Source organism: Drosophila persimilis, unplaced genomic scaffold, assembly GCF_003286085.1.
Source record: "Drosophila persimilis strain 14011-0111.01,24,50 unplaced genomic scaffold, DperRS2 tig00000002-arrow-pilon, whole genome shotgun sequence".
Taxonomy (NCBI): Eukaryota; Metazoa; Arthropoda; class Insecta; order Diptera; family Drosophilidae; genus Drosophila; species Drosophila persimilis.
In genome coordinates, this window is record NW_020825289.1 from 7613934 (window position 1) to 7626172 (window position 12239).

The 12239-nt window shown below is 43.3% G+C and overlaps 2 protein-coding genes and 2 non-coding genes across 6 annotated transcripts; 2 read left to right on the forward strand and 2 right to left on the reverse strand.

The window, feature by feature from the left end:
• Positions 1-384: 384 nt before the first annotated feature.
• On the reverse strand, positions 385-10382 carry LOC6590169 (F-box/LRR-repeat protein 20). 3 transcript variants are annotated; one of them, XM_002016069.2, is made up of 9 exons: positions 4529-5573; positions 3966-4082; positions 3778-3861; positions 3607-3701; positions 3365-3542; positions 3105-3293; positions 2745-3038; positions 2461-2673; positions 385-2399 (listed from the first exon to the last, which is right to left on the reverse strand). In XM_002016069.2, exons 1-9 carry the CDS (start codon positions 5150-5152, stop codon positions 2292-2294), a joined length of 1902 nt encoding a protein of 633 aa, XP_002016105.1. In that variant the 5' UTR covers positions 5153-5573; the 3' UTR covers positions 385-2291. The 3 variants fall into 3 exon arrangements, with proteins under 3 accessions (XP_002016105.1, XP_026840917.1, XP_026840918.1); XM_026985116.1 differs by lacking the exon at positions 4529-5573 and adding an exon at positions 9665-10382 and having other exon boundaries at positions 386-2399; XM_026985117.1 differs by lacking the exon at positions 4529-5573 and adding an exon at positions 7720-8000 and having other exon boundaries at positions 386-2399.
• A 981-nt stretch (positions 10383-11363) lies between these two features.
• Positions 11364-11780, forward strand: LOC6590170 (small integral membrane protein 12-A). Its single transcript, XM_002016070.2, has 2 exons — positions 11364-11524; positions 11587-11780. Exons 1-2 carry the CDS (start codon positions 11395-11397, stop codon positions 11721-11723), a joined length of 267 nt encoding a protein of 88 aa, XP_002016106.1. The 5' UTR covers positions 11364-11394; the 3' UTR covers positions 11724-11780.
• A 31-nt stretch (positions 11781-11811) lies between these two features.
• Positions 11812-11884, reverse strand: Trnar-ucu. The gene has a single exon. It is a non-coding gene; the product is annotated as a tRNA-Arg (tRNA).
• Positions 11885-12095: 211 nt separating this feature from the next.
• Trnam-cau lies at positions 12096-12168 on the forward strand. The gene has a single exon. It is a non-coding gene; the product is annotated as a tRNA-Met (tRNA).
• The last annotated feature ends 71 nt before the right edge of the window (positions 12169-12239 follow it).

Genomic DNA, 12239 nt, shown 5'->3' on the forward strand with positions numbered 1-12239 from the left:
AATTAAAGTTCCAGTATACATATTCCTCGATCTGATATTCCGAGAAATATTACTAGCTAGAGGGACCTCTCAGCTTAGCCCACATAATTTTATACGATTGATGAATCGATTTTGTTCAAGATTAACTACTTATACGGATTCGCATGTATTTCAATTTGACAAAAACACGGCATGAAATGTTACGTAAATTTACATAAAAAGCGCCAGAAAACCCCAAGGGCCTTGTGTTGTGACAGCGCTGTTGCAAAGGCGCCAAGTTTTAAATTATTTGTGTTATACCATTTGATGCAAATAAAACACTTGTAATTAGTTTTGCATTTAAAATATTATTTATGTAAAGCATATATGCATATGTATATATGAATGTAAATTTCGTTAAACCAAAACATTTATTAGTGTCTGTTTAAATATATATATATATATATTATATTTTTTGTTTTCTTGGTACGGAACTAATTTGTTGCACTTTACCGTTATGCTTGAATTATTCCCATTTCTATGGCTGTTTCCAATCACTAACTCTAACTAAGACATATCAGTGGTGTTTAATTGTTTTAAAACATACAATACAATAGTTGAAAACACACTACAAGAGACACTGAGAAAAGACTCGTTAAAATACGCAGCACACGCCTCCAATATAGCCATTAATCTTTGTTTTATTTGTTGTTCTCTTTTTTTTTCTTTGTGTAAATATGATTTTGATGGTTTTTTTTTTAGCTTTTTCTTCTAGTAAAATATATGGTATGGTATGTGTGCGTTGAGAGGAGGGGAGTGTAGATTGGGGCCTAAGCTTCTGTTGTGGCCTGTCCGCTTATTGTCACGCCAGCGCTTTCAATTTGGTTGTCCACTTCACGAGCATCCACTTCTCTCCATTCATTTGAAGGGGGTTTAGTTGATATATGTTATGTATAGGTTCTGTTGCGTTAAGGAAACCATTTAGTTGGTGTGTCGAAATGGGAAATATAAGTTTATAGAGAGAGAGAGATCTCAAATGGTGAACTATGTATGTATGTACTTTGCCCCCTTGGGATAACGTTCTTTCTCTTCGCTTTTGCACTCCAGCCCCGTTTATAGATTTTTGCATGGCTAATACATTTACAAAATATATGTATGCATCAATATATAGTATTTGTGTGTATGGATATTGATTTATTTAATTATTTATCGTGTGTGTGGGGGGTTTTGCATGATTTGATTGGTTTGGTTTGGTTTGGGTTTTGTTTTAGAAACGATGATCCATTTAGTTGTTGCCGTTTTTTGTTTGTTTTTTGTGTGTAAATGAGATTAATTATAGTTTTGTTTTGCATGAATATAGTTAGTTCCCCCCGCCCCACGTGTGAGTTGAGTAGTTTGTTCGTTGTGTAATATACATAAATATACATGGATAACGCTAATTGCTGTACGGAGTTTAGCTGGCACTAGACTTGAGTTTAAAATTAATATTAATATTAAATAAATATTCGTCCAAGGATTCAGTTGAAGCTTAAGGGATTCCTCAGGTGTGTGGGGAGTATGGGTTGTGTGGGGTAGGTGCATTGTGTGTATTTCGTGTGTGGGTTGAACGCTTTCTGGTTCTATCGACATGTTTCAGAGTTGTCTAAAATCCAAGTGACACGCACATTCCGATGGATTCGTGTATGTTTTTTTTCTGTTTTTTAGCAACGTTTAATACAGGTATGTATGAGTTTTGTGGGCGTGACTGAGAGTTGTTACAACTAATTCGTAATTAATCGCAGTTACAGGCTAGACACAGAACATTCAGCGGGACGACCAGTCCAGTGAGTGCGACAGAAGCGGTCACATATCGAGTGCGTGTGTGTGTGTATATACCATTATGTACATATACATATATCTATGTATAAGATGCACAAACAGAAAAGGTTTCACAGAGCTTGATATGAAACAAAATACTAATACACGCTCACAAATGAAGGTCTAGGTTAACATACAGAGAACATTAAATAAAATAATCACAATTTTTGATGCTGGAGCAAGTTTTGGAAACTCGCAAAAAAAAAAAACTAAAATCTAAAGCTACTTTTCGTTTCGTTTCCGCTTCGTTCGGAGCTAGCCGGTGCTGCTGGTTATGGTTGTGGTTCCGGTTCCGGTTACGGTTACGTTTCCGGTTACGTGTTCTTAACGCCATCGAGCAGTCCCAGCAAAAACATGCAGATCATCGAGATGAGGGTCAGGCTGAACACCATGGCGAACATAACGATGCAAACAGGCCAACATCAGTCTGTGGCTGCCTTGCGCATTATCTTCCTGGCAAAGCCGATGGCCGTATCTCAGAGAATCTCACAGCAGCGACAGTAGCGCGGCCGTTGTCCGCTTGTCACCGCCGGCGGTGTGCCCGGAGCAAAGTATGCATGCACCTTGATATTTGGTAAATGGTTCTGAAAAATACACAAGAGGCGCACTCGTTATATAGTAATTTTCGCTCCTCTCTGCTCTCACCTTCAGCTTGCGTATGGCGGTGCGTGTAATGAGCTGACAGTCAAATAGTTCGATGCGCTGTAGATTGTGGCACGAAACCAAATGCTCCAGCGTTCGGTCCGTTATCAGCGGACAGTTGTCCAGCTCCAGAACGGACAATATCTCGGCGGCACAGCTGCCAGTGGTCAGGTGCCGTATGCCATCGTCCGTGATCAGTTCGCAGTGCGACAGGGTCTACAGAATTACAAAATTTCGAACATATTTTGTAAAAATTGGAAGTAAGCAAAGGATTGGGGCCATCCTACCAATTTCTCTAGGCCGGGACAGCCCGTGGCAAGATGGGCGAGCGTTAGGTCCGTGATTTGATTGCACTCCTCCAGATCCATGCGCTCCAGATACTTGCAGTTGCGTCCCAGGGCCTGAAACCCAATGTCCGTGAAGTTGCGACACCCGGACACCTCCAGCGTGTTCAGCAGGTGATTGTGCTGCGACAGGGCCATCAGCGAGAGATCAGTTAAATCCGCACACTTGGACACGCACAGTTTTTGCAGTTTGGGACACTTGGCGGCCAATTGGCGTATAGATGAATCGCTTATGGTCTAAGGAGTAACAGAGGAAACTTATAGTATGGGCAAAGGGTAACGAACTATTCCTGGGAGTCCTACCTCACAGCTGTGTACATTTAGCACCATTATATCGGGACAGTATTTGGCCAGGCACATTATGGCATTGTCGTTGATCTGTTTACAACCTTTGCTGCTGAATTTGCGCAGCTTAACGCAGCCGCGGGCCAGCGCCTCCACGCCATTCTCAGAAATCAGATGACACCACGACACATTGATCTCCATTAGGTTCTGCAATGCAATACACATGTAGATCTCGCATTAGTAAGGTTTAACATTCGGATTGGTAAGAAGAGGCTTACCGGGCAGCCATCGGATAGATATTTGAGGCTATTATCTGTTATATTGGGGCAGGAGTCCAAATTGATGGCCGTTAGTTTGGTGCAATATCTGCTGATGGACTGTGTTGATATATCCGTTATCTTCTTGCACTCGGACAGATCCAGATGTTCGATGTTGTGGCAGTGATTCGCTAGAGTTCTACACCGTACGTATATATAGTGAGTAGGTCTGTAAAGGGGGGGGACTTTGGGCATGGACTCACCTTACAGACTGATCTCCCAACGATTGACAGCCACGCAGCGACAGGGACTTGAGAAAACCGCGACATCGTTGCGAAATATTCTCAATTACCGGCCCCTAATGTAGAAAAGTCAATGAAAAAGATATAGATTTGATATGTAGCAAATAAAGTAGTTGTAAGCCCTGTACTCACCTCGATATCACGTTGAAAATCAAATAAATTGATTTTCTGCCAACTGGAACCGTCCAGGGCGAGCACATTCCAGTATTTGCACACCTGCAGTTAGGTGGGGGGTGGAGGAGGGGCGATAGGGATATTCAAATATTCATTAGCACAGGTGGCGAGGGAAGGTACAGGGGGGGAGGCTCCCTTTTACAGACCTGTGCACAGCGGCATAGCGAGACCACATCCAGATAGGAGAAGACCCGCAGCAGTACCTCCTTTGGCAGTTGTTTGATTAGCTCATCGTCCAGTTCGGTGGCGCCTAGGAATGTTTGCTGCAATATGTATGGCACATGTCAGATCTACTATATATAATATGTATGTACATATGTATGTATGCATGTTTTGTATCGTTCTAATTGGAGATGTGATGGCTTTGCTGGGGCCCAACAAAATCAATTGACAAGAACTGAGGCGAATTTTTCTTTGATAGAATGGGTCCCAAAAACAAAAGAAATCGAAATAAAAATTAATAGATAAAATATAATTCTCGAGGAAAACAAATTAATTGATGGAGGAATCATGGGAGTAGAGCGAGAGCGAAAGAGTAAGACAGAGAGAGAGAGAGACTGAGAGAAGGGGGTGGGGTGGGAGGAGGGGTGGCTATGTACAAATGCTTGACCAAGAATGATATAACGACCGCTGAAGGAAATGTCATCGCAGATGGAAACGAAAATCAATTTGTTTTTTTTTTGTTTTTTTTTTGTTTTGGGGTTCTTACTATCTGCTGAGCGGCGTCCGAATCCTGGTCAGGATAACTGTCTGTGCTGATGGCCTCACAATGCTGGAGCGGCAGCTGCTGCTGCTGCTGCTGCCGCCGCTGATCATCATCAGCCAGGCAGGCGGCATCGGGGGAAACCGACAGGCTGGACGAGGAACAGTCGCTCATGGCAGAGCCAGAGGTAGAGGCAGAGCCCAAGCCTGAGCCTGAGGCAGAAACAGAGGCAGAGGCAGGTGCTGCAGTGACCACCACAGGTGTGGCACTCCCGAAAGTGGCTGAGCGCCAGATGCTGCTGCAGAAGCCGCTGATGAGATTTGTGTGTGTGTTGTTGCTGTTGTTGCCGTTGGTAATGACGCTGCTGCTGCAGCCGCTACTGTGATTGTTGCTGTCGTTACCGTTGCCGTTGCCGTTACCGTTACCGTTACCGTTCAGTTGTAAGCTCAAATTGTGATTGTGGTTGTTGTTCGCTTCGGCCCGCTCTGCGGACCCACTCCCACTGACACTGGTGCTGTTGGTGTTGGTGGAGGTGGCGCCTGTTCCAGTGCTGCTACTGCTGCTGCTGCCGCTGCTGAAGCTGGCGCTGGCACTGCCGCTGATACTGCTGCTGCCGTTGGGCGCAAACATTGTGGGAGTCTCCTTTGTTTTGCCTGCTCTTATCAGAAAGTGACGCTTCTTTCTGCGTCTGTCCTCTGCTGCTGCGCTGCGATGCTCTTTCAATCAACTCTTTGGCAGGCGGCACTCTCTCTCACTCCCACTCTCCCACTGTGTCTCTCTTTGCTGCCTCGCCTTCGTGTGTGCGTCTGAAGTCTTCGTCGGTAGCCTCGGCGTCTTCGTGTGAATGCACGATTAAAATATTCACAAATTGCGTCTTCGATTCGTTGCTCCCGCGCTCTCTTTCATCCGCTCTCCCTGCCTCCCCTGCTGACGCGTATGGATCTTCCACTCCTCTCTCTCTCGCAGTTTATTTCGGTAATCTTCGTTTATTTATTTTTAAATATTCGCATCAGCGTCGTCGCTTCCCTTAATCTCGTCGTTGCACCGGGAACTGTTTTTATTTATTTTTTTCGATTGTCGATTGTGTGTGCACGTGAGAAAGATAACAACAACAAAATTATTAAGAGACTGGGCTTCAAAGGTTCGCCTCCCAAGGTTGTCAACGACGGCCGCTCGAGGGTCGAGTGGCGACTCACTTGCTCCGCTCTAATTGAAATGCGCGCCCAACTCAGAGACTCCGAAGAGGGGCGGAAGCGAAGACTGCTGGCCCCGGCACGCCCCCTTCCTGAATCGGCCACTCACTGGCACTCAACTTAAATGAAAAATCATCAAAGCCAATTGAAAAAGGCAATCGAATCGAACGTGCGACGAATTTTTGAGTGAATCGCGAACAAGAATTGTGGAAAAAAACAAGCTAGGCCTGATGTACATACATGTATCATGTACATCATACATATGTATGTATATAGGCTATAAGACTATAAAATACCCTTAGTTTTTCAGCACACAATCCTCTCAAGGGAGATGTATCTATCTTTTTAACCCAATAGGGATCTATCTACCAGAGGTTTTCCACGGTTTTACATCCTCTGAAGGTCACTCCTCTTAGGGGCATCCAAATACGTACAAAGCAAGTTCCTAGTTTTCTTTTCTTTGTTACAGACATTTACAATAATTACAGAAGAAAAAAAACAGTGTAAATATACATATATTGTTATTAAATTGCTATTTATACGATTGTGGTTGAGCATGCATATGTATGAGCATCGAATAAAGCGATTGACCGAAGGTCCAATGAATTATTGATTGCTGGGGGGGATCTTGAACCTAAATGGAAGTTGAGTTGACACTTTTTGCTATCATATTAAGAAAGGCAGGGACACGAATACAATTAGTTTATCAAAACAAGCGAAACCATTAATAACATGTGCGGCGTGTGTGTGTGTGCGAAGAAAGCACTTCTGAAGTATCCGTTCCCGCGAATGCAATCAGAGCAATTACGTGAAGGAACAATTGAGATTCATGGAACACAAGCGATATGTTAAGCGCATACCAACCGCATGGAGCCCACCCAAGTACAGTGGTCGCTCAGGAACGGCAATCCCAATACCTATAGAGGTGTCTTGGATGCTGCGAATTCGTTCAAATGTGATGTACACGGTTATAGTTTCTGGAAATTTCCAAGTTATGCAAGTTCTCTTTTCGGAGGGACCATCGTAGCTCAAATTCAATTCGCTTTGAGTGATAGAAGCGACAAGTGCAAGGCATTTCAGTTGATTGTTGTATTTTGCATGCTTTATTATTTATTTGATCATGCAACACATGGCGAATACGTAATGTGAGCCACAACACACACACACATAAACACATACCGAAGCTCCCATGCGAAAGCTTTATAAAAAAACAGCTGACAAACGTAGAGAAAGGGAGAGGGAGTGAGGAAAAGGATAGGAAAAGGTGGATGTAGATGCGTGTCAAAGGCTTTGAATTTGAAAAACGGTAAGCAAATTAAAAATTCCCGTTCAGGAATTTTACTTGCTCAGTGACCTCGAAAAAAAAAAGGTAACAACACACCCACAGTCAGACAAATAGGGCCACATGACAGCCAGTTCTCTGCTGCTGCTGTTGCTGGCTGCATTTTATATAAGCCATGGCCAAAGTCAGTTGGACAGACACCACCAAAAGTTTAACTGTTGGGGCCGCCATCGATGGCGATGGCCAAGCTTTGTGCTCTGTTCTATTTACTGCAATATACATATGTACATATTATGTGCATATGCTTATATAGAATGCTACTGCAGCAACAAGGTCAGCGAGGAGAGCAGAAAACTGGGTCAGCCCCTCCAAAATGGGTTGCATTTAATGTTTGTTGCTATTGTGGCCGATGCTTCAGATAAATATAGCACACAGCACACACACACACATGCTCTCCAAAACCTTATCGCCAGGCCCAACAATGGCACGCTTAAACGGGCCTAAGAAAAACCAAAGAAAACAGCTGATGACACACCAAAAACAGACGAAACAGCACAAAAAACAGCAAACGAAGTGCAGCAAAAAGAACTTAAAACGGTATTTGCAACAGCAGCAATACACACACACACACACACAGAATTTTCTCTCTCACTCACTAGCCCACACACACGAAGACACTTTTAAAGTACACAAAAACATACACAAAATTTACAACAATATACCATTTGTTTATACGTTCTGCTTCCGCCGAGCTATTATCGCCTTTAATTGCATGAACGCCAAAGACCCAGGCGGGGTATGTTTTGTGCAAGAATGGATTTTCAATAGTTTTTCCAGCAGTTTTCGGTTTCGTTTCGTGTCTGTTGCTGCGGCCTGGAAAAGTGACTGAACCAACACCAGCGGAAAACAGAAAACAGAACCAGGGTAAATGCAGAGGCGCGCGAGACACACTACGGCTAAGGCGAGAATGACGGGCAACCACAGCGAAAGCGAGCCAACATCGATGAAAACAGAGCGCCGAATGGGGAGTGAAACTGAATGACATCGAGATTGAGCGAGCAAAGTGCAGAGGAACAGCTGAACGCGACGGCTCGGTTCTCTCCGACAAATGCACGCCAAACAGAGGTCAGACCCCCACAAAAGAGAGCGAGCAGCCTCGTCAGCTGCTGCGTGCACGAAGGGCGTGCGGGGGCGTCTTTTGGGGCGGTGCAATGGACCCACGCCAATAAAAGAAATGAAAGCAAAAAGAAGTGCAAAAAAAAATAACAAAGTCTCAATAAGAGCGAGTCTGTTTGCGCGCGCGTGTGTGTGTGTGTGTGTGGAGAGAGAGGGAAGGTAGGCAGAGTTCAAGCTACAGCATGAACATTTTTGTATGCCCTTTGAAAAGCCATTTGAACTTTTAACTGCGGCGACAACAAATGTCCGCACATTAATTGTGTGTGTGTGTGTGCGTCTCTTCAAAATACTTTGAACTTTTAAGTGGGTTTGAAAGGGGGAGGGACAAATTTTAAAACCAAGAACTTCATTAAAATCTGTCTAAAGGGTATCTCTCAAAATAAACTGTAAATTCCATGAATTGGCTTGCTCTCTCCCCCTCTCTCTGTTATTACTGTTACTCTCTTGCGCTTGCAAATCTGCTTAAGCTGTTGCAGTGCTGCCAGACCGCTGCAGCAACATGCGCCCGTCAGCTGTTTATCTTGACGAGCAATCTGTTTACTTTCGTTTGTTATTGGTTTTCCGCCTCGGGGCAAGGCCTAGATAAGTGCCCATTGGGCATTGCGAATCGCTATAAGCTCCAAATGAATAAGTGCTCCATTCCATCGATTAAACCGTATGAGAACGCAATTTAAACCAGTTGATTACCCCACCAACTGTGTTGTGGCCACCCAACCACCCACCTCCTCTCTCTCTCTGTCAATTAACACTATTCTAACCATTTCGGCGACGCAGAAACTCTCCCCCTGCGCTGTTTGCTTATCTACACTGTAGTACATATCGCAATTGGCTTGGAGCAGAGTTTCTTCGAATGAAAGAAGTCGCCATTCCCGTCGCTGGTCATTATCTGATAGGGGGTGAGTTTTTCAGTGAGTTTATTGCACTTTTGCCTGGAGCCACCGGGCGGGGGGGTTCAGTGGTTGGGGGGTTGACATTAGACACTTACACTTTTACATTTTTTGTAAACTCCTTTCCTTGTCTTTGTCGACCGCCAACAAAGGCGATGACTCCTGCTGGTGCTGTTGATGAGGATGAGGATCAAAGCGAGCCCAGGAAACAAAGAAACTACATCTAGTACGGGAAAGAGGGGGGGAAACAGGAATCTGTTGACTGACAAACATTTGGGTGGAGAGGGGCGAAAGAGAGTAAACACACAAATGGGAAGCCAGTCAGAGTAGTGAGGTGCGGAGCCTTAAGCTGGGGGAAGACCCCTGCGCAATACCCCAAGCCACATACCACACACACCCAAGCAAATCCATTCTTGCACTCCCACGTTGCAGGCAGCACAGCATTAATTGCAGTTGTTTTTGACGGGGTTTATATACATATTTATATACCAAGTAAATACATAACTAAACCTGATTCACAGCTCTCATTGGTTATATTGAAGAAAAGTGCAAAGGGGGTAGGGGTACAGTACAGCAGCGGAGTACTTTCAAGTTGTTTACTTACATCGAATCGATGAGGATTGCGTCCAGAATTGGTCATTTTAGCCTTGCGATTTGTAAAAATCAAGAAATGCAGCAGCTCACTCTCTGTTCCGCTCTCGTTCGTTCCCCTCCGCCGAAGCAATATTCTTTGTTGGCCGGCTCTCCTCCTCTCTGCTGTGCCTCTCCCACAGACACACACAGACACAGCTTTTGGCTCTTTGTGTGCTTGCGTGCTTATGTGCGTGTGTGTTTGTGAGCAGGAAATTATGCGTCGCTGATATTGTTGTTTTTCTTCCTCTTCTTGTTGTGATTACTGTTGTTGCCTTAGGTAGTTCTTTGTTCTTTTGCGTAGCAATTGTTTAACTCCTGCTGCTGTCTTTGCATTCTTTTCATTGCAACTGCATTCGCTGCAGTTTTTCGCCATTGACATTATTGCAACCTGCAACTTCGATTGGCCAATCCACTGCTTGATGCGTAAATAAGTTTTTCTCTTTCAGGCATTTTTTTTCGCTTCTCTTCTCCTGTGAGCCGCCACTGGCCTGCACTTGTTGCTGCGTTTTTTTACTGCCTTTCGAAATGTTAGTTTTTATGTAATTGCCAGTTTTTTCATCGCTTTAATAAACTGCAATATGCACTGCACTCAGAACTAAAACTGCACTCCAATTGACTTTCCCAATGTCGGGCCACTGATTGATTAAGTTTTCTTTATATTCTGCTGCTTGGTTTGTTCCTTGCGTTATGCTAATTAATTAATTAGTTTTTATTTTTTCTGTTGTTTACATTGTTTGCGGCCCGAGAAAGATTGTTTTTTGTTTGTTGGCGATGAAGTAGAGGTGTCAAAAAATCGAGGGCACTATCGATAGTATCGATGTTATGGTAGCCGCTACTATCGATGGTTTTCCTGATACTATCGACCTACGTATCTGTCGCTGTAATTTTATACGCTGAAATCGATAAGAAAATTTAAATTTCTGCCGAAATTTGAATGAAGAATGAAGAAGAAAAGCCAAGTACAGCGGGGATGAAGTGCATCACTACATCCAAGTACAGCACCCTAATTGCTGTATATAATTTAAAAGTATTTAAAATTGTTGCTACCGATTCATACCCGATTCAGAGCAGAGAGAGCTGAGTGGTGCGCGCCAAATAGAAATTGTTTAAAAGTGAATGAGCGATAGGGACTTAAATGCAATAAATTGGAGAGAGCGATTTGAGAGCGAAAGTTCAAAAACCCATTTGTTCTTAAATAAACCTTTGAAAATTAAGATGTCTGTCTGAATAACGGAAATCTTTTTTATTTTTCTCACATGGCAACTACACAGAGATGCAATTGTCAGGGAGGCACCTAATGAGGAGACATGACATTTCTACATTATTTTTAAATCGGTGTGTTAGCACAACAAGGTGCGTTCAAAGCCCGTTAAACCAACAATATTTTTTAAATATTCCCGTATGTATAAAAAAATATGAACAAACAATAGGCTCATAAAATATGTTGTTTTTTTATGGCGATAACAAATGCAGTGAATGCACTTTGTTGTGCTACGAGAAGAATTTACAATCAGTACTATTAACGCGGTTTAACTCAAGTTGCACATCTGTTAAAATAAGAGAGGGTTTATTGGGTTAAGTTCGATTTTATCGATATCCACTGTTGATATGGCCGCTTGTCAAATTGCAAAATTCTGAATCTAAATTAAGAAAAATAATATAATAGAAAATAATCTATATTCTTACAATAAGAGAAGTACAATGTGGCCGCTTGTAATGGCTGTCCTCAGGCGCAATGCCGTTTACATAACTCTGCCCATTGCCGGCGTGGTGGGCTTTATCGGCTATAACCTGGAGAGCCTGCTGTCTGACAAATATACCCCATACAGTCGTAAGTGAACGTGCCGAAAGAACTTTCTAGTTGGTCTAAAACGTATTTTGATTACCTTGCAGCCTCCATTCAGGAAGTTCGCTCCAAGCGCTTGTCCGAAGAGAGCCTCACAACGAACGCCGACAAACTGGAGAACCTCCGGCTGAGCGGTTCTGTCCTGGAGCGAAATCTGTCCCCTTCCCTGCAGCCAAAGGCCTGAATTAAAAGTTATACTCTGTAGATACTAGATAAAATTAAAAAAATATTTAAAATCAAACTGCAACTAAAAAAAAATTGTCACTGACGGACATCCCTTGCGGGGATCGAACCCGCGACCTTTGGATTAGAAGTCCAACGCGCTATCCTCTGCGCCAAAGGGACAAGTGGTGGACGCTGTGCCAATGACTCACTCGAACCCAGTGGAGTTTTGACAGCTGGAATCCCGATAAAATACCTCAAACCATCTTTAATTGCTTGATTATATATCCAATAATTAATTACCATACATTTGGAGTTCATGCTGAATGTTTTCATTCTAAGAGTAGAACGTTTGACTATGTTGAAATGTTCCTTAGACCGGAATGAACACATCGCCTCGGTGGCGCAGTTGGCAGCGCGTAAGTCTCATAATCTTAAGGTCGTGAGTTCGAGCCTCACCCGGGGCATGTAACTTTTTTGCCTTTTTTATTATTTTCCTTTTTTTATTCAATATGGAATAAAGTATAGTTTTGATTTC

Bases quoted from the DNA above. Each gene is read 5' to 3' on its own strand.
- LOC6590169 (XM_002016069.2), bottom strand. From the start codon at position 5,152: ATGTTTGCGCCCAACGGCAGCAGCAGTATCAGCGGCAGTGCCAGCGCC. The intron at 4,083-4,528 runs GTAAGAACCCCA...TACATATTGCAG, and splicing joins CGGACGCCGCTCAGCAGATA to CAAACATTCCTAGGCGCCAC. The intron at 3,294-3,364 runs GTAAGCCTCTTC...ATTGCATTGCAG, and splicing joins ATCTATCCGATGGCTGCCCG to AACCTAATGGAGATCAATGT.
- LOC6590170 (XM_002016070.2), top strand. From the start codon at position 11,395: ATGTGGCCGCTTGTAATGGCTGTCCTCAGGCGCAATGCCGTTTACATA. The intron at 11,525-11,586 runs GTAAGTGAACGT...ATTACCTTGCAG, and splicing joins CAAATATACCCCATACAGTC to CCTCCATTCAGGAAGTTCGC.